This window comes from Crocodylus siamensis, chromosome 4, assembly GCF_052110815.1.
Source record: "Crocodylus siamensis isolate JL-2025a chromosome 4, ASM5211081v1, whole genome shotgun sequence".
In the NCBI taxonomy this organism is placed as follows: domain Eukaryota; kingdom Metazoa; phylum Chordata; order Crocodylia; family Crocodylidae; genus Crocodylus; species Crocodylus siamensis.
In genome coordinates, this window is record NC_143398.1 from 214,164,243 (window position 1) to 214,191,316 (window position 27,074).

The 27,074-nt window shown below is 39.2% G+C and overlaps 1 protein-coding gene across 22 annotated transcripts in view; it reads left to right on the forward strand.

Annotated features, from left to right (window-relative positions):
- The window catches only part of BAZ2B (bromodomain adjacent to zinc finger domain 2B), a 296,517-nt gene extending 272,740 nt beyond the window's left edge, over positions 1-23,777 (forward strand). For 16 of the 22 annotated variants that reach the window (XM_090045644.1, XM_090045643.1, XM_090045645.1 and 13 more), the window contains 10 exons: positions 524-1,191; positions 1,669-1,945; positions 2,104-2,259; positions 2,744-2,904; positions 3,951-4,261; positions 4,648-4,783; positions 10,759-10,905; positions 16,047-16,312; positions 17,099-17,242; positions 22,284-23,777. In XM_090045644.1, coding sequence (XP_089901770.1) covers positions 524-1,191; positions 1,669-1,945; positions 2,104-2,259; positions 2,744-2,904; positions 3,951-4,261; positions 4,648-4,783; positions 10,759-10,905; positions 16,047-16,312; positions 17,099-17,242; positions 22,284-22,437 — 2,420 coding nt within the window. In that variant the 3' untranslated portion in view covers positions 22,438-23,777. The remainder of the gene's footprint in view (positions 1-523; positions 1,192-1,668; positions 1,946-2,103; positions 2,260-2,743; positions 2,905-3,950; positions 4,262-4,647; positions 4,784-10,758; positions 10,906-16,046; positions 16,313-17,098; positions 17,243-22,283) is intronic. The other 6 variants (XM_090045652.1, XM_090045654.1, XM_090045655.1 and 3 more) reach the window with 3 other exon arrangements.
- Positions 23,778-27,074: the final 3,297 nt, after the last annotated feature.

Here is a 27,074-nt window from a genome sequence, read left to right on the forward strand (position 1 = left end):
TAAACATAAAGAATATACACATTATTGGTACAAACGTGTGACTTGTTAATAATTCTGTAGCCACTAGTGTTTTTTTCCAAGAACAAAACTATGAAAGTCTTGTCCTTTCCAAAGAAATTAGCACTGATAGACTGCTTCAAATTTTAAAGATTCTGCATGCAAGTTACAGTGGTTCTTTATGAATGTCTGGGGCAGAATTTTGGCCCTTTTGAAGTCGGCAATGGCAAAATTAATTTCAGTGGGGCCTAGGTTTCAACATGGTGCTTAATAAAGTTTGAATCTGTATGCAGTCGTGCAGCACAGGGCATTGAATATTTCTGTGTCCTTTTACAAACTGTTCGGAAGCAAGTTAGGTCCCTTCCAGCTTTACTTCTCTATATGATAAAGTTCTTGAAATATATTGCAATTTAGAGTGGAAGGAAGTGGATGATAAAGTTACGCTGTATATAAAAGTTATTATGGGAGTGGTATAATTAGTTTCTTGTTTTGTGATAATTAAGTTTACAGTTTTTCAATTTTGTAGGTCTAGAAGAAATTGCAAAAGAGAAAGAGAAGTTAAAAAATGCAGAAAGCATACATATCAAAGAAGAGATGTTTGAGACCTCAGAGGAAAAATTAAACTGTTTAAGTACAACTCACTGTGAGCAAAAGGAAGATCTTAAGGAAAAGGACAACACTAATCTCTTTTTACAGAAGCCTGGCTCTTTTTCAAAGCTAAGCAAACTCTTGGAGGTAGCAAAAATGCCACCTGAATCTGATATTTTGTCCCAAAAACCCAATGGCAGTGCAGCAAATGGGTGCATGTTGTCTTATCCAAATAACTCCAAAAACTCTCTCTGCAGCCTTCAGCCCACTGTTTCACAAAGCAGCACTGAAAAATCAGATCCTAGTAATCTTTTTAATCCCATTGCAAGTGGGTCAGGGAAGTTTTACAATTCTCCGTTAGTTCCAAATGACCAGTTGTTAAAGACTCTTACAGAAAAGAGCAGACAGTGGTTCAGCCTTTTACCAAGGATACCATGTGATGACACCTCAGTTACCAATACAGATACACCAGCTGCTTCTTCTACACTAACTCCTCATTCGCATCCTCCATCAAAATCGCCTTCACCAGTCCCATCCTCTCTTATCAGTTCTGCCTCTGCACAGAGTTCTATTGGATTAAACCCTTTTGCATTATCACCACTTCAGGTAGGTAACTAAGTGCCATATAAGGTGGTAGAGGCCAGTCAGATCACTTAAATTGTAATTTTGTTCCTGTTTTTTAAAACCTATCATTTGGATGTAGTTCACTCCTTAGCATTTTTTTATGCTGCTGAATACTGTTTCACAAACAGATTAAAATCACTAGACTAGCAAAATATTTAACCTCTTGTTCATGATATTTCAAATAATGTGTTGTGGCACTGGCAATTGGTAGGTGGAATGGAAAAACAGAAAAAGATAAAGGAAATTGGACCATTCAGAAACAACAGTTTTCTAAACATTCACTGTACTCTAGAAAAGGTTATTAAATGTTTTTTGTCACTTTAGATTCTGTAAGCCAGGGGTCAAGGCCTCTTTCATGTTTTTATTATGCCTAAGATAATGGTATCTTGAAGCATAATTCTACATTCTGCTGTATTAGTACTTGTAGTAATAATATTTTTTTAAATATTTTTGGTGTAGCAGATGAAGACCGGATTGCCTATAATGGGACTTCAGTTTTGTGGATGGCCTACAGGAGTTCTTACTTCAAATGTTCCATTTTCATCTCCTTTACCTAGTCTTGGATCAGGGTTAGGTTTATCAGAAGGGAATGCTAATTCCTTCTTGACACCTAGTGTTCCAACAAGTAAAAGTGAATCACCAATACCACAAGCTGAAAAAGCAGCTTCTGCTCCCTGTACAGCAGTTGAAGTAGCCAAACCAGTAGATTATCCCAGCCCAAAACCCATACCAGAAGGTAAGTACAATCCAACAATATTTTGGGACTATCTAAATGTTGAGTTCTTCTGCTAAGGTATCTAAACTCTTTTGCATGATTTATATAAATAGATCTGATTGTACTAGTGCATAATTTTTAAAATGTTGTAAAGAATCTGCATACTTATCTTCATTCAGAAATGCAGTATGGGTGGTGGAGAATTACTGACCCAGAAGACCTAAAAGCTTTGCTTAAAGTGCTGCATTTCAGGGGAATAAGAGAAAAGGCCTTACAGAAGCAAATACAAAAACACATGGATTACATCACCCTGGCCTGCATCAAGAATAAGGATGGTATGTTACATGCATTATATTGTCTTAAGGATACTTTAACAGAGGTGGGTTTGAGTACTCCTCAGTCCAGATTAGTTGTCAACAAATTAAGGCAAAAGTTGCAACAAAGAACACACAGCCTTGGTGGGAGGATGTCGCACGTCCTTTTAATCACTTTTGTTGCCTCTATTTTGGGCTGCTTCCCAGCCCAGGCTTCTAGCATAACCTAGTCCTGTGGACCTGACTAGGTTATGGTGACCCTTGGAGCTGTCTGGAATTTCTGCTGTGCTGTGTACTGCAGCTTCACCTTGACTCATTCCATCTGGCCCCAAGCCAGATACTACAGTTTAAAAAAATAGGTGTTCATCTTGGATGTTTTACAAGTAAATTCATATAATGATTCTGAAAGATTTCATTGAAGTAACACATCAAGATTCTTTTTAAATTTGTAAAAAAATACAGTGTTCATTAACATAAAACAATACAATTTGATTATCAAATGCAGTTGCAATTATTGAAATAAATGAAAATGAGGAAAACCAGGTAACTCAAGATGTTGTGGAAAACTGGTCAATAGAAGAGCAAGCGATGGAGATGGATCTGGCTATTCTTCAGCAGGTGGAAGATCTAGAAAGGAGAGTTGCATCAGCTAGTTTGCAAGTTAAGGTAAAACTGACTTCCAGTAAAACCCATCACTAAAAATGCATTTACTAAACTGATACGAATTTAAAATAGATACAAACAGTTGTTTTACTCTTGGGTAATCACCTTCTCATTATTCTTTTATGGTTCACAAATAGAACAACTCCAATATAATTTGAATTTATTAATAATCATAGAAGCTGCAATGATTTCTACTTTTCAAACATAAAAGAAGTACATAAGCGTTATTTTTGTTATGATTAAATCTTTAGATAAGGAAGTCACTTAGTAGCCACCTCGCAAAATGCTTGCTTATAACACATGGATTCCTGCACATTTTGATAGCTACAAAGATTTGATGGAAATGGGCTCATTTTGCCATGTCTTTGTAGTGCTTTGTGCTGAAATTGTGTATGTTTTGTTTTTTGTTGCTGCTCTTTAAAATACATAAAAAGAGCATTGACACTTATTTGTTTTGAGGACTGGAGAATCATGGAATACACAGAGCCTTTTGTACATGCTACGTGGAACTACACCTTGATCTTAGCCAAAAGGCCAAGAAGATTGTGAGTCTGAAAGAGCTCAGGATTTCTCAGCTGCCAGTACAACTAGGAGGTTATTTAATGTGGTTGTAGGCTCAGCACATTTATGTCTGCAGTCTGGGCTGCCTTGTTTAGGAAGGAGTAGTGTTGAAGGTTATATATTAGCTCTATGGCATAGGTTGGTCATCATCTTATGATATTTGAGGTTTGGGTTCATTCTTTCTGCTGGAGTGACTGATCTATTTTGATGATCTGCCCCCTGAGACTAATGGAGCTTGCTGTTTTCAGAGGGCTGTCAGGGAGAAAGTTGTTGCTGAGAGATTACACTGCTAATAGATTTTAAAATTCATTATTTAAATATCTGAATACTTTGAGAGAATTTAAAGAACTGATGACTAACTACGGTGATGTGCTAAAGAGAGTAGTACCCTGACTATTTTAGGTTAATTCCATAAAACACTTCCATTATGTGCAGACTTAGCCAACTACAGCAGCAAACAAATATGTAAACCTTTCTATTAAATATAGGGCTGGATATGTCCAGAGCCTGCATCAGAGAGGGAAGATCTGGTATATTATGAACATAAGTCAATTACTAAATTGCACAAGAAGCATGGTGGAGAAAGTGCTGGAGGAGAAGAAGCCAGTACCAGTGCTCTAGAGAGGAAGAGTGACAACCCTCTAGATATAGCTGTAACCAGACTTGCTGACTTGGAGCGGAACATAGAGCGAAGGTATCTGAAGAGCCCCTTAAGTACCACCATTCAGATCAAACTGGATAATGTGGGCACAGTTACTGTCCCTGCTCCTGCACCATCCATTAGTGGTGATGGTGACGGGTAGGTTATTGAGATTAACTTGAAAAATTATTGTGCTTCTTTGCTAATTGGAGCCTATTTTCTATTGCCTGTTATCTATGTATTTTCTTGTATGTCTGTGATCCATACGGATCATGTTATTCTGCATGGTGCTTTGTAAAAATATTTTTTTGTTATGTTTGTTGATAATCCCGCAAAGTTATCTTACATTTAACTGGTTGTGACTAAGCTTTGAGGCACGTAGCCACAGTCTGTGCACTACATCAAATTTAGTTGCTTAAACCTTATACTTATTGGCTGTGTACGTTTCGTCATTGCTTGGCTTTCAATGTGATAATGATTGTTCCACGTTTAGAGATCAGCAAACACGGATGTGACCTGCTTAATTTTTCTATATTTTAATGCAGAATGGAAGAGGATATTGCTCCAGGGCTAAGGGTATGGAGAAGGGCATTGTCAGAAGCTCGCAGTGCTGCACAGGTAGCTCTGTGCATTCAGCAGTTACAGAAATCAATAGCATGGGAAAAATCTATTATGAAAGTAGTAAGTGTTCTTTATTTAAAAAATACTGTAACTAAACTAATTTGCTGTATCCTCTTTTCCCACTTTAAGCTCTTAAACTACTCTGATTAGTAATGTATCTCTTCTAACTGCTTGTAAAGCTTACTACAGTTAAACTGTATTTTGTGCACTTATGAACATAAATATCACAGAAGAGTTGGTCCCCTTTTGCCAAATTCAGCCTCATGAAATTCCTATGATGAAAAGCCCTTCTACTTGTTGCTTTACTTAAGACAGCAATTACTCTTTGAAATTAATATTTAGGTATAAAATAAGCATTGTTGTGCCTTTCTGGTGGAGGGCACCACGTTACTGAAAATTACTGATCTCATCCGTGACATTAATTTTATGGAGACTCAATGTCACATATTTTAATTAAGGATGTGATTTTTCAGAAAGTTGAGATGCTCCAAAATGTGCGTGGCTTCTTTGCATGCCCACTTACCACAACTGCACATGCAAATTGGACAGCTGTACAAGCAAATGGGTTGAAGCATCCATTTCCTCATTACATGAGCCCATTTAACAAATAGAGCTGTGTTAATTGCATATACAAAGAAGGCATGCAAATGCATGTGTAAATATTTGCATGAAGCTTTGAACCTCAAGTTTCTGAAAAGTTAAGCTTGAAAAGTAGAACTTCTAATGATTTAGTTTTAAATATTTGCTGTTGAAATAGTACCTTGTAAAGCTCCTCCTCAACTTGTTGAACTGTTGTTTAAAGCTAGCTCCCAACTGTGTTGTTACCTGAAGCTGGGGTCCCTATATTGCTGGTGGCACTGGCTGAAGCATTTATGTAGCTACTGCGCCCTCCTCACATTTTTGAAGCAGCAATAATGCAAGTAGTATCTCCTTTCTATCCACAGTATGTGTTTTTTAATTGTAGGTGGTTATCAAAAGATGTTGTATAGATTCCAAACTACATTTTATGGGTGTATGTTCATAACAAAGACTTATGGATACAAATGGAGTAGTCAAAAGACCATCTGAAGGGTTTAAGTTGTAATTTTAGACCCCGATAGATTTTTAGACTAACTGATGTTTTTTCTGAATTGGTTTCATGCACGGTATTATCCAAGAAACTTGGATATTCCATAAAAAGGCTGAGGTCTAAAAGGTGTCGATACATAATTAAAAAAACAGTCTTATTAAGTTCAGTTTAAATGCAGAGAATTTCCTTTTCTTTTTTTTAAGTTTCAGTTTTTTCCATTTCTGTTTTTATAAGTTTAGACTTTGGACTGGAAAAACTAAGGCAAATGAATAGTCTAAAATGGATGCTCAACCTCTGGCCTGCAGCCACAATGCCATTGTATCTGGCCTGTGAGGGTCCCCACAGGTTGGGAAATTTGGAGGCAGGGGAGAAATAGCCACCCTCCCCTGCTGCCAAATTCCCATGCCACCTCCTTCAGCACAGCCAGGTAGAGGCTGCGCCATGCTGCCTTTACCCCACACAGCCAGGGTGGAGCTAGGCCACACCCCCTTCTCTGTAAACTGCTAGGTTAGGGCTGGACTATGTTCCCTTTCCCTTGGTCCAGATGAATTGGGGCCAAGCCTTTCCCCCTTCCCCCTGCAGGGCTGGATTGCGGAATGAGCCACACCCTCTATCCCCCACAGGGCTGGCTCAGAGCTGGACCATGCCCCCTCTCCCCCGCAGGGATGGATCGGGACCAAGTGGCCCCCCAGCCTCCTCCACATGACTGGATGGGGCCTTGCCATGCCTACCTCAGGTGCCAGATCAGGACCACGAGTCACAGCCAGGCTGTGGATGGATCCAGCACTGCCTAAGGAAAAAAGTTGAGCACCATTGGTCTAAAATAATCAACATTTTTAAATATTTCCTTTTTATTCATCAAACTACTGTTTTAGATTCGGCAATGACAACCATTAGCTGAAGAGAGCAAGAGTTCCAATTCCTTTGCTGCTTACTACTCTGTCAATTCTCCTCTCTTTTAGTAGCTTATCAAAAATATGTTTGTGTTCTGAAAATTTGCTTTGGAACTTCCTTGTCTATTTGTTACCAACTTTCATCTTAGATAAATTGAAGTGGAGATTTAATGCAATTTTATAAAAACTATAAAAATTAATATAAATACCTATATATTAGAATTAATTTTAAATATATTTTAATGTTGTTAAATATTTAATAATAGATATTACATATTTTAAAAGAATAGTCCAAATGAATGAAGAATCTGAAGTGGCTGTAGTCAGTATGCATTCACTCAGAACCTTTTCTAAAAGATGTGTTGGCTTTTTTTAAAAAAACAACCCCCCCGCCATGTTTATAAATATTTAGAAACATATCTACTCCACCTAACGTCTGCATTACCAGTTTTTTAGGGATTTAAGCAGGTTGAATTGAGATTACACTTAGGCCCTTCGTAGACATTTAAACAGTGGTGCATTTGGGACCAGGTTAATTTTATGTCCCATCCCAAACATACATAGCATGAGCACAGTGTTTGGGATGGGGCATAAAATTCCTCCCATCCCAATCCTGACACTATGGAGGTACCCATACCCTGATCCTGCAGATCAGGCAGAAGGCAACTCTCTTCTAAACCAGGGGTTGCCCCCAGCTTCCAGCAGGTTCCTGACTTGGGGTTATCTGGGGTGGACCTGACAATCAATTATTATTGAACCCAGACCCAGAGGGACCCTAAGCTGTCTGGGGCTGAAGCTGACAGTTCCAGGACTGATTCAGGACCCTGGACTCCCACCATCTTGGTGCCGTAGCCCATTCCTGTAGTGATGCTGACAACTAGCTGATTATCAGCATCGGCATATAAGTGGCTGGTGAGGTCAGGGCAGGAGCATCCTGGGATGCCAGAGGACCCTGAAAAGACCTGTCACCTGATGTGACATGCCACATGTTCAAATTAGAGCTTGATAAAAACCAGCTACAAAAATGTTCTGCAATTTACAAGGGACAGTCTTGTGGCTGGATGGCCATTTTTATCGCATGATAATTACTTTGGATGTGCACGTCTAAATTTACTGTGCAGTTAAGCAGTCGATTGGATAAGTGTATGTCAGGGGCCTTAGAGCCAGATCCCAATTTGTCTGTTGTAAGTCTAAGTAATACTCAAATATTGAAGGCTGGTGGCAGATGGTAAGGTAATTATGAGATTGGGATTTGAAGAATGTTATGCTCCATCCCTGGGATTTGAAGAATGTTATGCTCCATCCCCCAAATCATGCAATTTGCTGTGCGTCAACTGCGAGCATAGAGAGAAATTCATGTTAGGAGTCCACAAAATTTTTAATTTGCTGTGTGGGTCATACATAAGCTTTAGGGCAAATCACTGTGAAGTCTCATGTGCAGCTTGAGAGCAGAGAGCTCCTAACTGCACAGATGCCCATGCCATGTACTATAAAGTGGAGTGTGCAGCTTGGGAGTGAAGAGCTCCTCGCCCCCAAGCTGCTGCTTCTGTGTGTGCCCACTTTTTAAAGGTCTAGGTCACAGTGAGCCTGATATCTGGGAGATGCTTCTGAATGTGGGGCTCACAGCACTCCCCTGTCTGTCTCCAGGAATCAGGTGGGAGCACCAGGTCCACAGCTTGGGGCTGTCCCAGCTTAACCCCACTGATCAAGCAGGGTGCAGCTAAGTTGTGGACCCTGGGGCTGCCCCATGACAGATCCCAACATTCAGCTGAGCTTTGAGATTTGTCATGGGTCAGCCCTGACATGCCACACATTCAGTTTAAGGCATAATACAAATAAGGTTTGTGTGGCTTATGTGTGGAGTAACTTTATGGTTTATTTGCTGTATTAGCAAGCCATAAATTTAACATGTGGCAGAGTTACACGATTAATGTAAGTGCACCTCAGATGTAATGTGTGCCAGGGACCTGACCCAGATCATAGGATGCCTTTTTTTGACAAGTTTAGTTAAAGTACAACTGCTGCCATTTTGAAGCACAGGGAGACTGAATACACATGATGCCAAGGTTGCTGGAGCATGCTAATTGGCACAGTCCAGCAGACTCAGTTAATAAGTCTGTTCCAACATATGCTAAGTAGTATGTGTCAGAGCAGGCATAGGGCATGTGTAGGTGCCCCTAGTTTTTGCTAGATAAGAGGCATTTAGAGCCATACAGACATTGGATCCTGATCCATCATTATGGTGGATACCCCCATAGGGAGTAGCTCGGGGTAGGGGGCAGCAAGTAGTGCAGACTCCCATGTGCTCTTCTACTTCCCAGGACAGCGGCCTCTAACCACTAAGGCTCTAGGTGTGGCAGAGGACACCCTTTACTCCTGTTGAAGCTGAAGCAGGGGGTAGATGAATTAAAAGAAAGACTCTGTCTCTGACCCAACAAGGTAGGCAGTGCTGAAGAAGGCAGCTTCAGACTCAAACCTCTTCTCTGACAGCTCCCAGTGCTCCTTATACTTTAAATATTCATTGCTTAAAATGTATAAAGAGCATCAGGAGCTGCCCATTGAAAGCGTGGTGATGCTGTGTGCTTCCATAAGTGGAACAGAATCACATTCCTGAGGCAAAAACATTTTTTGGCCATGTGGCCATAAAGGCTTTAGACATTTAGTAGGCAGAATAGGATTTGTGCCTAGGTGTTAATTCTTTGTCCAGTTGTTAATGAATTAATCCAAGACCTCAAAAAGGTGCACTGTTTGGAAAACAGTAGATTCAGAAAGAATTCTGAAAGAAATACAAGCAAACCAAAACTAGAGGCTGTAGAAAACTAAATAATTACTTAAATTGTTTAAATGCTAATAGGTTAATTTAGGAGCAGATCAAAGCCTAATAGGTTTTTCTCATGGGTGTGCCTAGCCTTTGGATTCTGCCCTTTTTTATTTTTCTAAAATATCTGTATGAATTTTTAAAAAGAAATTAAAATATCCAAAAGGGAAATTTCAGATGGTTGTACGTTCAGACTTTATTGATGCTGCATCTTATTTTGGCACTTCTTTTTTTATGCAGCTCATTCCACCAAATAGTTGTTTCTTTTAATGACCTACTTCTTACTTTTAAACAGTTTTGCTTAGATGCTTCTCCAAGCCAGATGCTAACCTTCAATCACAGAAAGCTAACATGCACTACAGTATTTGCAAACCCTTCCAAGGGAAGAAAACAATAAGTATTTTAAAAATCTTTCATTATGACTTTTCATGTCTTCCATTCTTGTGTAACAGGATCAACATTCATGCAGAGTATTTCCTCCAGTAATTTTGGTATTGCCATCATAACAGTTAGACTAGTTTCTCTGTAAAATTTTCTATAAAATGAAAAATTGTAACTGTAGCTACTACTTGGATATATATAACATCAATTCCCAATAAAGCCGTGCCTTCTACACAGACAACAAATACCCTCCTAGCTCATGAACCAGATCAGGTGAAGGCATGAGGTTAGACTAAGCAAGTGGAGTTTGCCATATCAGTACTGCAAAACTTGGAAAAAAATAGACCATAAAGGGGAATAATTTTGAGAGCTGAGGGACTTCCTCTAAGGATGCTTTTTAGCCCATAGAGTTCAGCCCTGAAGACAGACAAGAAGATCATTTTGCTTGTGAGTTCTGTCATGGACATAAGTGAAGAGGGAATCCTCTGTATGCTGTCAGGAGCTTTTGAGGTTATCAAATGTAAAATGTTCAAATGTAAAAAAGTATCCACAGCTCTGTATGCTCTAAGACATCATTGTTAAAGGTAGATGAACTTTTTGAGAGTGGTGGCATTTAGCCTTTGGATTATTTCCTCACTATATGTGAAATGTATGTAAGTCATTGCAACCATACTCTCCAATTCTCTTGCTCCTTGTAAGTAATTATTGGAGAGAGAGAATTTACAAAAATATATAATGCATACACAGAGCTGCGGTTACTGTAGATGTTTAAGATGAAACATGAAATAACCGTATTTATTTATACACATATACACACATACAGACAATTCAAGAACACTTTTGTTAAATTAAAGTGATTTTTCATGTATTGTAGTACTGCCAAATATGTCGTAAGGGAGATAATGAAGAACTGCTGCTGCTGTGTGATGGTTGTGACAAAGGCTGTCATACGTACTGCCATAGGCCCAAGATCACTACAATACCAGATGGCGACTGGTTTTGTCCTGCCTGCATAGCAAAGGTAGTATTAACCTTAAAGGTGACTGAAATGCTATTGACCTTCTTGAGCTTCTCCACCAGTGACAGCTTCTCAAACATGTAAAACAGATGTTATTCTGCACATCTTATGCTGGTTTAGCGAACTGTTAGAAATATCCTCAAATATTGCAAAAGAAGAACAGAATTTCATTACAGGTCTTAGCAGGAGATAAAAGGATATGGTTTACAGCTATTTTGTTTGAAATGTGCTTATTTGCAGTTTTAAGTTTAATATTTTTTCTGTCGTTAAATGAGTATCCTGACCATCCACATTTGTTTTAAAATGAAGGGTTGTTTTACCCATTCACCGTTAATATAATTGTTGACAATCAAGTGCTTCACATATTTTTAAAAGTAATGTAGTAGTCAAATACTGCCACCATTTCTGTCATTTTCAATAGGATCATAGGAAAGTAGAACTTGAAGGCCTCTCAAGATCAAGCCCCCTGCTCAAGGCAAAACTATCCCAGCCAAGTGTCTGTCTAACCTGCTCTTGAAAACTTCCAAGAATGGAGATTCCACAGTTTCTCTACCTTGTAGTGTGTTGCAGTGTCATCAATGGCTCAACGTCTAGTTGGGAGAAGGTATCAAGTGAGGTTCCTCAGAGGACTGGTCTGGTGTTGTTTAATATCTTCATTAATTATTTAGATGATGGGTTTGAGTGCACGCTTAGCAAATTTGCAGTCAACACCAGGTTGTGTGGAGTTGCAGACACTCTGGAGAGCAGGGCTAAGATCCAGAATGACCTAGGTAGACTGGAAAGATGGTCTGCAAAAACAAGTGCCAAGTCCTGCACTTGGGACAGAATAATTGTGTGTACGGATACAGATTGGGGAATGAATGGCTAGGCTGCAGTACTGCAGAGAAGGACCTGGGGGTTATAGTGGACACTAAGAATATTATGAGCCAACAGTGTTGCAAGAAAAGTGTAACAGCATCCTGGGTTGTATTAACAGGAGCAGAGCTGACCTGAGCAGGGTGCAGGGCCCGGGGCAAATTGGCCCATGTGGGGCCCCGCCCCCACTCTGATCCCTGAGCAGGAGTGTTATTTGAAATCAAAGGAAGTAGTTCTTCCACTCTTCAGCACTGGTGAGTGCAGCCTCACTTGGAGTACTGTGTCTAGGTTTGGGTCCGACACTTCCGAAAGAATGTGGGCAGTTTGCAGCAGCAAAAATGATCAGGGGCATAGGAGGCACGACTTATGAGGAAAGGCTGAAAGAACTAAGGTTATTTAGTCTGGAGTGGAGAAGATGGAGCAGAGGGGATTTGATAACAGCTTTCAAATACCGGAAGGGCATTTACAGAAAGGGTGGAGATGGGCTTTGCTCTGTGACCTTAGGAGAAAGGACTAAGAAGCAATGGTCTCAACCTGCCGCAGGGGAAATGTTGGTTGGAAATTAGGAAGAACTTTCTGATTATGAGGATGGTCAAGCACTGGAACAGGTACAGGCTAAAGAAATTATGGAATTTCCATACTTGAAACTTTTCAAGAGCACATTAGACAGACCCTTGGCTAGGCTTTCTAATCCAGTGGTTCTCAGTCGTTTCTGTACCAGGACCCATCTGTAAACATTGATGGCCAGTCCTGACCCAGTAAATAGTTTAAGTAGAAAACAGCCCCCGGCCCTGGTGGTGCCTCTCACTCCCAACCTGCTCATACATTGGGCCATGGCCTAGGTGCCCACTGCCCTTAGGTTGCCCACACTGCCTTCTCTTCACCTCTCCTCTGGCATAGAGTGGCAACCAGGCCATGGAGGCAGCAGGAGGAGGTGACAGCAACGTAGCGCCCCTGGTCCTTTACTCTACACACTGCTGGCTGCATGGCTACCACACAGGTGCCAGTGTTGGCAGCAACAAATCTTGCTGCTCTGTGCCACCCTTCTGTGCTGGGTCCTTCTCGCTGGGCCATGGAGGTGGCTCCAGCCTGTGCTCCCCCATGGCACCCTGATGCATCATCTATGCTCTCCCTCCCACCCCCTGTCCTATAGACTTACCTGCAGAAGTTGCTTTCTGGATGCCACACACGTGTGGTGCCCCCTGCCTGATCACCCTCCTCCTGTTCCCCCCAGCCCCAAGCACTCCCTCATAGGCTGGAACTCTGCCAGCCTGCAAAGGGAAACCCACCATTTCCCACATTTGTCTCCTTAAAGGAAAAAATTGTGATTTTTCCACATTTTTTGGTGATTGTTTGTGACCCTTTCATATATTCTTGTGACCCAGTTTTGGGACATAACCCATGGGTTGAGAAATGCCAACCATTTTTTCAGTCTGGTTTAATTAGGTATGCTCCTTCCTTAAGCAGGGGGCTGGACTAGATGACCTCATGGGGGCTCTTCAGTCTCTACTTTCCTATGATTCCTAAGAGATATCAATTCAAACACATTCACATAATTTTTGTGTAAAACTACCATAAACCTTCTGACCTCATAAGATGTTAAGTAGCTCCTGAGAGCTGCTAGGCACTGTACGGACTTTGAAGCATGGAGCACATATGGGGTCAGGCTTTGTGTGAAGACATTCAGTCCATTTCCCAGACCCCTAAACTGAATGAGCACACAGTGGTAATGACTAAGTCACCATGCCTACACAAGTATAAATGTGACATGAGGATATTTCCCTAAACTTGGGACAGAAAAAGGAGACTTGTGTGGTAATAGGATAAGTTTATGGTTGTTTATCTTTGTCATTCTGTTTCAAAGCAAAGGAAATTTGCTTACGGTATTCTTCTTCCATATAATTAATTTATCTAGTCCATCTTGGATAGCTCATCCAAATATTTCAGCCATCCCAACTTAATTGGAGCCAAATGTTTCAGCAGTCTGTTAATGATGTTCATTGTAATTTTGTTTTTTAAATATCTTGTTCAAGTCAACAAGGTTAGTGCTAGGGGTCAGTCTTCTGTCATTTTCCATATTCATTAGAATGTTCTTCAGCTCATAACTTGTTAGATGGAATGTAGTTGGGTTGCAGAAATTTAGAAAATTTCAATTTTTTTTAAATGACTAGCAACTTGCATTGTCTAGTTTCATATCATCTTTCTTCTCCTTGAAAGACTTGGTATTTTCAATGCAGATTTCAGACTTGTAGTTAGATTGATCTTTGAAAGTCAGTAAGATGCAGACATATTTATCTCATCCCTTCCAGTTTGTGTGAATAACTTTTGAATTACTCCTTATGTTTAGTTACCGTTTTGCTGCTATTAATCTGCTAAATTGTTAGTTTCTTTTCTATTCTCATGCGTCTGGAATTGAAACTGAGGATTTCTTAGTCTTTAATCAAGAATGAAACAGATAGAATTGGAAAGTAGAGATGGAAAAAAATCCTCTAGCTGTCTCCCTTCCAGCATTTTTCTTTATTGTAGACTGTCTTGTTCCTCTTTTCTCTGGTGTTTTGCCCAGTCCACTGTAAAATCTCAGAGATCCCTCCTTTTTTAGCACACTGTTTCAGAGCCCAATAAATCTTCCTGCCTTTAAGCTTTAGTTAGCTTTCATCTTAAATATTCTGTTTTTTGTTTTCAACCCATTGTCCCCAGATATGTCTATGTTATTCTAAATACTCTCTTCCTCCATTTTGTTCACATCATTCATGTACTTACCTACAACACCACTACAGGAGAACATAAGTTACAGACATCATACTTATGTAGCTCTTTTAATTATTTAAAAAAAAAATTAAAATAGTCTTTCTGTTCTCATGGCTTTTCTTTTAAACCTTCTCTAGTTTTCAATATCGATCTAGTAACATAGGTTGCTTGCAGACTTGGAAAAAAAAGAAAAATTACACTTTAAACTTGGTGTGCTCCTGTGCCAAGCCCAATGGATGCTTGGAAGAGGCATCTCGTTAGTTGGACCTACCTTTCCAACATCTGTATAGATCGGGCGCTTTATAGTGGGGCTTTTTTGGCACTTTATGTAATAGCTAATTGAACAGCTTTAGATAAAAGCGCCAGAAAGCCCCACTGAAGTACCCAATCTAACCCAAACTCGGATGTTTCAGAGCCGAGTAAAAACTGAATACGCTGCTTCTTCCGGTAAAGAGCAGGTTTGTTTGTTTGTTTCACGTCTGTCAGCAGCCATAATGGCTTCAAATGAATATAGTACTCTAATTATGTTTACAAAGTCCTTTATAGGAGGAAATCTTTAATTCCCCAGTCTTTTAACCTGATGTCTTTTTAAAAATAAATTGTAAAAGCACATTGACTGTTCATGCAGCAAAAAATTCATATCAAATTTCTTGTCTGTTACTATGCTTATGGCTTTTTCAGCTTTGCTGTTCCCTAAGGTTTTCATTTCAATTGGTTATATATATTTTAGTCTATTTCAATCCAGATATATTCAGATCTCACATTTTCCCAAATTAAATCTTATGTTTCTTCAGCTCGTACTTGTAATTTCTTTTGGTTTCTTCTTTTATTTGTTCCCACTCATTTACAACTCATAACTTACTGTCAGCGTCAAATGTAATTAGCATGGTCTTTACTCTTCCTCAACTCAGAAGAGAAGTTGTAAGAATAGTACCCATTGTCATGTGCTCTTCTCATCCTCATCTTGCCACATTGCTGTTTCCCACAATTGCCATTAAAGTTCTCTTTATTTATGCTATTTTGCTATTTTTTTTCATTATTGCTTCAAGATGGAGACAAGTGAGATTGTTTCAGACATTTCTGAATTTTTATGTCCTCCAGTGGAACCTTGAACAAAGTTTGTGGACAGTTTTTTGATATTTTTCCCCCAAAGAAACTGGTGGTGATTTTTTTTTTTTCACTTTTTGGGATGTTCAGCTTCAGAAACCATAAAACAGCCAGTTTCTTAGAGCCTGGTTGCTCAAAACCTTTTGGAAATCAGACTGTTTTATAGTGTCTCAAGTTGGAAACACAAAGTCACTAGTTATTTTTTCAAAATATTGACTTACAGATTTTTATATGATTTCTGGATTTGTTTCAGTCTTCTGGCTTTAGGGAGTAACAGGAAGTAAACAGTCCACCTTTTCTCTTTCATAATAAATGCAATGATTTGTTTGATAATAGTATGTAAGACATTTACTTGTTTTCTGATATTTACCAAAAATAACAACTGTTGTGTTGTCTCTCGGTTTTGTTATTTATTTGAATCACCTCTCTTTTAGGCAAGTGGTCAAACCCTAAAAATAAAAAAATTTCAAATCAAAGGGAAAAAAAGTAATGAACAAAAGAGAGGCAGGAAGTTATCTTTAACAGGAGATACAGAGGATGAAGACTCTGCAACTACCAGCAGCTCCTTAAAAAGAGGAAAGACAGACCCCAAAAAGAGAAAAATGGATGAAAATATTTCTGTTAACCAATTAAAACAAGAAAGTTTCACTCCTATTAAGAAACCTAAAAGGGATGAATCGAAGGACCTGGCTTTATGCAGGTATTGTCTGTCCACCTGTCTGCTTATATAGTGATAAATGCTAAATTTGGGTAAGCCAAATAGCATCTGCTCCAGTACAGTAATGGGAGGGAAGGAAGGGGAAAAAAAGCCGAGTGCCTATAGCACATGAACAGAAAAACCCAGTAATAATTTGGCAGCGAATACTGGAACCACCAATGTATGTGTGGTGGGAGTATTGATGCTTGGCCCCTTATGGGCACCCCTGGGTGGGGTGTGACCCTGAACTACCCTCTGATTTCCTGCATGCTAGAAAGAGCTGAAAGGAAAACAGTGAGAAGAGTGCTGCATAAACTTTTTAAACTATAGTAAATACGGCTGTTCATGCCCAACATGTCTTCAAGATGTATCATACCTGACAACAGAAGGTGCCTCATAGGAATACACCATATCCCTTCACTGGTATGGTCCTTCCTTAAAAGTAGTATAATTTAGCTTGTAGATTGGTTTAAAGAGAGTTGGTGTAAATTTTCTTTTAGTGTAGTATGTTAAGGTCTGTATTGTAAAAGATTTAAAGGGGTGAAGTTTTTTTCTTGTGTTTGAATAATTTTGAATTTCTTCCTCAAGAATTTGCTTAGAGATATCTAAATAATAAATTGGGAGCAATAAATATGACTGTTGACATTTGTCTTCAGTACTTTACACAAAACACTGTCCTCCCTCAAAGGAGGAAAGATTGATGAGACAATATGCTTGTATAAAATGGTGAAGAGTATTTATTAGGGGGAAACAGCTTGAAATATTTGTTTTAAACTTTGTTCTATTTAGCATGATACTGTCTGAATTGGAAACTCATGAAGATGCATGGCCTTTTTTACTTCCTGTAAACTTGAAACTTGTTCCTGGTTATAAGAAGGTTATTAAAAAGCCTATGGACTTCTCTACCATTAGAGAAAAGCTAAGTAGTGGACAGTAAGTAAATATTTGCTTGTTAAAGTTGTGATCATTCATCAAATGGTGGTTTAATCATTCATAGTTGTGCAATTAAAACTGAAGTTATTAAATACAATAATTAGCCAGAGTTAAGTTATAATTAACAAGTGTTTTTTCTCTCCCATCCTTTTCACATGGAAACAGATCCCAGCTCTGTGGGGTCCTCTATTATTTCTTTCCAGTTTATATCTGTGTGCTTCAGATCCCTCATTGAAGCCACCACCTAGTCAAGAGGAAGAAAGACACTTTCCAGAATCCATTAGTTCTATGCAAAATAAGCTGTAAAAGGGTTTGCTTAAGGAGATTCAAACCTCTCTCCTACATGTATGAGAGAGATTCAAACACATGAATATACACACTGGTAGCTATTAAAAGGAACTATAAATCATTTGAATCATTCCTTAAAATATACTGTACTATGGTGACTACTTTAGGCCTTGTGTACCTAGTTAGCATGCCAGGATAGACAATATGAAGTGGAGCAGTGAAAAGGAAATTTTTTCTGTCCCATACTGCTACTACATCAGTCTCCCAGCAGACAGTATTGGAAATATGACCTGAAATTCCTGAGGGCATCATGGAGTCATAAATGCTCCAAACACAAATGCAGCAGTAAAAGTTTTCCTTCCACTGTGCTACCAGTGATTACATAGTTATATGGAAGAAGAATAAGAAAATGTAGTTGTGCACAGGTGCTCACAGATAATAGGAAAGTCAAACAGGGAGGAAAAACAGACACTAAAGGAAACATAAAGTAGGCTTTCTTTAGATAATTTTAAAAGAATGTTACCTTGGTTTCATAATGAGGTGAGTTTCTGGGTCTCTGTTTACCATAAAATTTCACCTGTCCAAGTGTATACTTTGGGCATTAACCAAACGATCTCTTTGGAATTTCCCATGTTTATTTGCATACCACACATGCCCAAGCAAGACATGCACCTTGTTTTGGTAAAGCAGAATGAAGAAGAAAAGTTTTTTCCTTGGAAAAAAGGGTGGGCAGTGGGCAGTCTTACCTGTCACTGCAGGGGCTCACCCAGGCTCTGCAGGTTCTAGTCCTCTCATCAGCCTCACTCCCATCCCTCTGTGAGAGATGCTTCTACTGCAACACCTGCAGGGTTAATCCTTTCACAGTCATAATATAAACGTGTGGTTTGTACATGAATAACATTTACTCATTTAAGAATCCCAAGTGAAGACAATGAATGGCTAACATGAGTAAAATTACTTACAAAATGGTTTACACTGACTACTTTAGGTTGGGTGTAAATTATGAGCTGGGGTGTTGATGAAGAAATTTTTAACACAAATTGTAACATCATAATAATGTGCCTGATTTCCCCATTGTCATGAACCTTGAAATACTGCTGTAAAATGCTGCCCACATTGAGGGGAATGTAGATTGTGACATTTTGAGCCCGCTTTGAGCAGGGATAGTTATTTTGCACTGCCTTGTACCCTGCTGGCGACCTAAGGCCGAGTCTACACAAGTAGGTACACAAACTAAATTAAGCTGTGTTTTTGTATATTTTTTTAAAATTTGATATGGATATATTTGGACTGGTGCATCTTTTATGTGTAGGTAGTCTAGTATTGATTCAAATCCTTGTTTATTTTTGTTTAGCTTGGATTGGTAGTGTAAATGCAACCCACATGTTAATTGATCCACATATTAAGCAGGTTCAGAGTATCTGCATAAGAATGTATACCACTTTAACTAAACTGACTTTAAAACCAGTTTTAATAAACGTCTGTGTTAGGTAAGATTGAACTCCTCAACATAAACTTACAGAAACCAACTGTCTTGAACTCATTCTCCTAACAAGGAACTGCAGCAGAGTTCTGATTCCAGGTTCCTTCCTTAAGCAAGCCTCCCATTAAAATAATTGGAACGTATATACTTGACTGAGAACTAACTATATGCTTGTCCCAGGAACCTAAAGTGCAGTGTTTGTGAAGACTATTCTGTGCATAGATAAATGTAGTCTTGTACTTTTTGCCCAAAGATACTTTAATTTTTGCCTAAGTTTTTTTTTAAACGAGTTTGATATTGGACCCACTGCTGTAACATGGATGAGGTTACACTCAGCAAAGATAATGCAAGAATTTTGTTTATCCACATCATTCTCTAAAATATGGTAGAGCACAAATACATCTTCTGTAAATCATGTAGAAGTAGATTAAGGGAGATTTACGAATCTATACAGTTAATTCAGTTAATGTTTTCGATGCTGAAATTTGTTTTCTTCCTATCTAGTTATTTAATATTTGCCCATTGTTGTAGTGTGTGAGTGGTTCTAATTATCATGCTAAGATGTAAACAGCAATATGCTTATTAAAAATTAATATAACATAATCATCTCCTTCTCAGACATCAGTAACTCCAAAAATAAAATTTAGTTAATATAAAAAATGCTTATATCATGTTATGGCCTGAGAAATTACAAATTTGAATATTTAAACTAAAATAAATATTCCTTGAGAGAGTTATTTTGATTGGTTAGCATTCTTTGTTTTGTCTTGCTCAAGCTAGCATTGTGTTGATATCTTTCATGTGATGAGGATTGAGGATTAAATTTCCAATAGCAGTCCAAATCATGAAAAAAGGAGCAGAGCTGAGCTTATGCAGGAAATGAGCTCCAATTTTTATGAGGCTGTGAAAAGCTTATGAGCACATGCTCCAACGCATTCTGATTAGAGCTCACCGGAGCAGACTCCGTGTTGTAATCCGAATGCTCCAGCAAGCTGCAGTGTCTTGTGTATTTAGCATCCCACATTTCAAAATGGCAGCGGCGGCACTTTAACTAAAGCTCCCAAGAGCCACTCTAATTAAAACAGCAGTGCGTTTCCACTCCCCCTTCTCCCCTGGAGCAAGTGTATAGACACCCAAAATGTCTGCAGCTAGTCTACTACCAGTCATTTGTCCTCAAAGAAGTGGCCAGCTGGCCACAATCTACCATTTGGGCACTCTTTGCTGTGTGGCTCCTGTTACCACTTGTTTCTGAGCATGGGTGTTTTTTTCTACTACTTTCTTCTCAGTATTGATTTGTGGAGACCTTGGACCAGTACAGCTACAACCAGCAACTCTATAGCATAGATTTATGTTTGATAATTTATAGTATGATATTTCCATTTTTAGTTTGGTAAAATTCCTTTTACTGAAAGTATCCATATAAATAGGTTGTGAAATTCTCTCTCTCTCTCCCCACCCCCTCTCTTTCTCATACATGCATGTATGCATACACACGTACGCATGGTCTTATGCAAAAGTAAATGTGTAGAAATTCTGATATATGCTCCCAGCCATTCATAAAACAGTCTTTTGCATATCTGATAGTTTCTGTCCTAAGTTTCATAGTTGGTAGGGTCAGAAGGGACCTGAGCAGATCATCAACTCCGACCCCCTGCCATGGCAGGAAAAAGTACTGGGGTCAAACGACCCCAGCAAGGTGTTCATCTAGCCTCCTCTTAAAGACATCCAGGGTAGGAGCCAGCACCACTTCGCTTGGAAGTTGGTTCCAGCTCCTAGCTGCCCTGACCGCAAATAGTGCCTCCTGATGTCTAATCTGAATCTACCTACCCTGTGCCAGCTTGTGACTGTTATTTCTAGTCACTCCTGGTAGTGCTCAGGGAACAGGACTCCCCCAATGCCTGCTGGTCTTCCCTGACTAGTTTGTAAATGGCCACTAGATCCTCCCTCAGCCTGTTCTTGTGGAGGCTGAACAGGTTCAAGTACCGTAACCTCTCCTTGTAGGGCCTGAGTTCCCCAGCCTGTAGGTATGCTGCTGGTTCTACCTCCCCAGGTGCAGCACCTTGCACTTGTCAGTGTTGAATCCCATCCTGTTCCCATTGGCCACCCCTGTAACCTGTCTAGGTCTGATTGCAGCCTATTCCTCCCTTGTAGTGTGCCCACTTCCCCCCACATCTTAGTGTCATCTGTGAATTTGAACAGGGTGCTTTTTACCCCCTCATCCAAGTAGCTGATGATGATGTTGAACAGTGCGGGCCCGAGGATGGAGCCCCGGGGGACCCCACTGCCCACATCCCTCTAGGTCGAATAAGACCTGTCCACCACCGCTCTCTGGGTGCGACCCTCCAGCCAACTAGTGACCCACCTGTCTGTGTAGGTGTCGATGCCGCAGTCCCCTAGTTTTTTTAATGAGAATGGGGTGAGAGACAGTGTTGAAGGCCTTTCTAAAGTCCAGAAATACTACGTCCGCTGCTACCCCTGCATCTAAGGATTTGGTGACCTGGTTGTAGAAGGCCACCAGGTTGGTCTGACAGGACTTGCTTCTAATGAACCCGTGTTGGTTGTCCCTAAGCATAATCTTCCCTGCTGGCCCCTCATGGACATGCACTATGATAATTCTCGCAAAAAGCTTCTCCGGGATTGAGGTAAGACTAACTGGCCTATAGTTTCCTGGGTTCTCCTTCCTCCCTTTTTTGAGAATGGCAACCACATTGGCCCTTTTCCAGTCCTCTGGCACCACACCAGAGCACCACGAGTGCTTGTAAAGCCATGCCAGGAGTCCTGCAATGACCTCTGCTGCTCTACTTATTGTTTGCATTTGATATCAAAGTTGTGTAGTGTATCAAGAGAAAAAGTTGGAAAATGGACTCACCAGTTCTTTTACAACAGAAAGCAATGTAGTTCAAGAACGGGTGAATAAAATGGAATAGTTTCTTATTATTTTAACCAGAAAAAAGTTAGGGGGAGAGAGTTAAAAATGGGTTTTAGTTCCAGTGCAGAATTGGAATTTTTTCTTAGAGGTTGCACTTTGATGTGAACATTGAAACTAATGGCATAGTTTATTACTTCAAAAGTTCTCTCTCTGCACATACTTTAATACTAAAACTAGAATGGTCAAATATATAATTAAATGTTATACAGTGAATACTGAATATTTTCTGTTCAGCTGTAACTGTGTCTATACTTTTATATCTCTTTTTGATAGATTTAGTTTTTATCATAGGGTTTCTTTGTTCTAAAGAAAAAGCAATCCTTATCTCTCTGTTCTTTCAGGTACCCAAATCTTGAAGCATTTTCCCTAGATGTCAGACTTGTTTTTGACAACTGTGAAACCTTTAATGAAGATGATTCTGACATAGGCAGGGCTGGCCACAACATGAGGAAATATTTTGAAAAAAAATGGACAGAGATTTTCAAAGTGAGCTGAAGTTATCAGAACTCCAATATTTTTCCTTACATAAGGACAAATGAGACCAGCAATGTGAACTGTATTTACATAAAAGTGCAAGGCACATGCATAACTAATGACTGTTTTTTTCCTTAAAGAAGTATCACAGAAGAGTGATACTAAATCTAGAGGCTTCACTCCTACAGCAACCATGGCCCTTGGTTATTGGTTTGTGTGTTTTATCAAACTAATTTAGGTAGAACAGGGAAGCACACCCAAAGAATTTCAAAGAAAGGGGTGTTATAGTGCAATAGCAATTTAAAATTTATCAAAACGCACTGAATATTCAACCACCAGAGCTCTACTTGGGGAAATGGTTCTCTTTTCCCTTTCAATAAATATCTATTTTTCATTTTTTTTACTTCGTAGTTTATTTTTTAGTGAATGTATTTAATTTTATGAATTATTTATGATTAAACAGCATCCAGAATCTTCGTTTTCTGTGAAAAGGAAGAATTAGAAAAATTGCTTTAAATCTTGAAAATACAACAAGGAATGTTTTAAAATATAAAACAAAGCCAAGTAAAACTGTTTACACTGATGTGCTGTGAAAGCACTAAAAATTAAACTTTACTGTAGAGTTACAAGTACATTTATATATATGTTGCTGCATCACTTGTGTAGTTAAATTGTATTTCAAGACAGTGAAGAAAAATTGAGACATATGTATATACTGTTCATTATTGTTTATATTAAGTCTTGTTTTAAATATGTATGATGTGTACATATTGTTTGAAGACATTATTGTTTATGCCTTAGAAGGACTGTAGCATTTTATTTTAGTCTTAAGGTAATTATAGCTATACGGCTTGTACAGTAATTATCCTCTACCAACACTGTGGAGTCTCCTTAATCTTGGTAGTGCCTGCCTTCAAAACAGGGTGTAGGGGATATTAGTTTTCCATTTTTCTATTTTGTTATATAATTTCAAGCCACCAGGGCCTCAAATTCAAGTATAATCATTTGTATCCATGTGGAAAATAAATTGTGACAATTTCCTACGCACGTGGGCGCGCGCACACAGTATTTTTTCATAGAAACATTTCCCTCCATTTGCCTTGCCACAGAAATAACAAAAGACATTTGTAACCACTGTGTTTTATCTACTGTGTGTTGTGGTGGCCTGTTGGGGGCAGATAGATCAGAATTTTTTTTGTACTTATGTAAGAGTACTTGAAGTTTTATTTAAAACAAAATGTTGTGGAAAAGGTAGCATTCTTTTTTTTTTTTCTTTTTTTCTTTTTTTTTTTTTTTAGGAGTGTTATTTTTCACTAGTATGTGTGGCACGGATACAATAAACGACTGTTTTACAAACCAGATTATTTTGGTTATTTTAATATTCGAAGCAGTATGTACAAACAAATACTTCTAAAATTACCTTCTAAATGAGGTTACCCCAAAGTTTGTATTTTGGTGCATCTTATCCTCCAGGCCTCTTTAATTAGTCTTTGGTAGCACAGAAAGAAACAATTGTCAGGCGGTCAGCTGAGCACAGTTGCACCTACAACCAGCTATATGAAGTTTAAATAAGATTGGTTAAGATCTAAGACTAACACTTGGTTTGCAAAGAAATTAATTCTTCTCAGTATTCACTCTTACTTCAGTGTGTACGTACACAGAAAGGTGTAGCAACTGCTGGGCAGCTTGCCACTGCAAGTTTGCTTTTTGCTATGTTCTGGGAACTTTTCTGGGTCTATGCTTAAAAGCCTCTCACAGAATTTTTCCTTATGTTCAGTAGTGTAACTAAGGGTGAGTGAGTGGGGATCAAGCCCTGGATGCTGACTTAAATGGGGCACAAGATTGACAGCCACCACAGCTGCCGGCCTGGCTACACTGCTGGCACTGTGTTGAGCACAAAAACTGCCTGTTACATCTCTGTTTATGTCTAATGTCTCTGAAAGGGACAGTTCCTACATTTATAGCAAAATTGTTTCTCTTTTTCTGGTTCCCACCAAAGTACCTGCTTTGTCTAACATATATATAAATGTAGTTTAATGATCTAACTTTTCTTTCATAATGTTCCTCTTTGAAGCAGTTCTAGGCACCAGCTAGAAGGAGCCCAGAATTTGGAAATCACACGGTTCCAATTTTCAACCCTGGTTTTGCCACTGACTCGTGTGGATTTAGACAAGTTGCTGCACTTTTCTGTTTCATTTTCCCTGTCCACAAAATCAGGATAATAATCTTACATCATCATGCAAGGCTGCGTCATAGGTTATTAAAATTAATTAGTGTTTGTACGTGGCTTTAAACACATAATGTGCTATAAACATGCTAAGGTGTGATGTTATTAGGTATGCTGTCTGGCAAGATGGAAGGGCATTTTTTCCGACATGCTTGTCTTTCTGCTCTAGTTTATTATGTTTCATACTTTATCCATAGATTGGATCTAGTGTTAGTCATTCAAAATTTATGCAGAAAAAATAATATCAGCTGTATTCAGCTGATGGAGTTAGAACTCAAAACAAATAAACCTTAGTTTGGGAGAGGGGAAGAAGAAAAGGAAACATTACAAGACACACAGGAAAAGATGAGCTTAATAAGGGAAGTAAAATCTGTTTTACTGATTCATTAATCCGGGTGAAATAATTGAGGTAAGTATCAAGTACTTTTGAAGTAATTTTGTAATAGCAGATACATTTCCAATATTTTCTAATGTGCTTTGTACAGTGCATGATTAACAGTGAAGAAAGCTGAAAGGATACTGTCAGAGTTAGTACAGTTTGCCAAAATTTTCACCTCCTTAAAAGTTACACCATTAGCCACAGAGTTTTGGTAATACCTTTTAAATAAACAAATTGAGCATCATTCACTTGTTTCCTGTGAAACAAGTAACAAGAACAGGGTGCAGTTTTCTCACCAATAAAAAATGTTTTTTAACACTTTTCCTGATACGCTATTCTTGTATGAAATATTTCATTATATTTTAATAGAAATAATGGCTCTTGTAAATGTTGTATTGTCTGCAAAGAACAGAACAGGATAACAGAAATTACATGTAAGGTTAGCGGTAAATGGGCAAAAATGCAACTGATTTAAATTTTTTGCTGTGTGTCTTTCGAAACCAGGGGTAAGGTAACCCTGAGCACAGGTGCCAGAATGTGGTGTGCACAGGCATTTTGCTTTGCATGAAAGCCTCAGGGTGGATGGTGGGGAAGGGCTGGGGCTGCACTGCCACAACAAGGATTGGGCTCCTCATGGCTCCGCTGCCATCTGCCCCTGGTACACTAACACCTTACAAGTTAAGGTTTTGAATATTTTTGGAACTCTGCCTGAAAACGTTGCTAACGCTTGCTTGCTTGCTTGCTCTCTCTAGGGGAGAGGTTGTAGTGCAGGGGTGGGCAAAATGCGGCCTGCAGGCTGGATGTGGTCCACCAGGCCATTCTATCTGGCCTGCAGGGCCCCTAAAAAAATTTAGAAAATTAATATTTATCTGCCCTTGGCTGCCTGTCATGCGGCCCTTGATGGCTTGCCAAAACTCAGCGGCCCTCCACCTGAAATAATTGCCCACCCCTGTTGTAGAGTGTTCTCTCTCTTTGAGCAAAGGAAAAGACAGGAGGAACATACAGGAAATCTCCAGGCCTATTTAGTTTAGGTACGTGATCTTAATTTGGGGGATATTTCCCCCTCCGTTAGAGTAAGTGTGAATATTGCTTTTGCAGAAGTTCTCAAGCTGTTGCATGAAGATCAGTTAATGATGAGTAGTGGGTGAGTTCTGGTCACAGGTTGCTTTTTTTCTTTTGGTACCACTTCTTTGGAAAGCATGCGAGTGCCTGTAGAGTGCGCAGAGTTTGAAAAGACTGAATACTTCACAAACCCGAGGAAAGGCATTTTGCGGCCCAGGACGCATCTATATATCTGGCCCAGTAAATCCTGCTGCTTGCACAATGCCTGTAGTAGCTGGAAATGAGAGAAAGCAGCCTAGTTTGGCAAAATGCATCGCATTGAAGATGGAAGTAAATTGTTTTTTCCCTAATTCCTTTCCAATTGATTAATATACTTTTCACACAGCAGTCAGAGTGAATGTTCTGCACGCTTGTAAATGGAATGGGGGACACCTGTGGGGCAATTTTTCCTTTACAATGTGCAGTACCGGTGACTCAGGAAACTTTGTTTCTTCAGTTGTGTTTATGTTTGTTTACTTTTTTTTACTTCAATAAAATGTTTATGCCAGAAAAATGAGAGCTTCCTGGTAGTGTCTGGTGAATCATAGGCTATTACTTCCTATCCAGAAAGCTACTATCCCAGGGTTTCAGAATAAGCAAATGTTATTTTGGTCATTCAGCCCTTTTAGAATCAAGCTAAATATTTCTAAACAAATGCAGAAAATATGTACAGATGTACATGCCCAGAAACCTGTAGGAGACCAACTTTAGGTTAAGAACTAGGCCACTTCGGAGTGATGCTGCTTATTCAAAATCATTAAGCAACAAAAATGGTTCCCCTTTTCCCTGTGTTATTATTTCTCAAAATAATAAAAACAATAATAAATTCTCTGGATGAAAGCATGGGGGACATGCAAAAATCTAGCTTTGGCAGCAGCATAGTTAGGGATGGGGAAGTGGGGCACCAGACCCTAGTGCCAACTGAAGGTGGCCACTGTGCAGCCCAGGGTC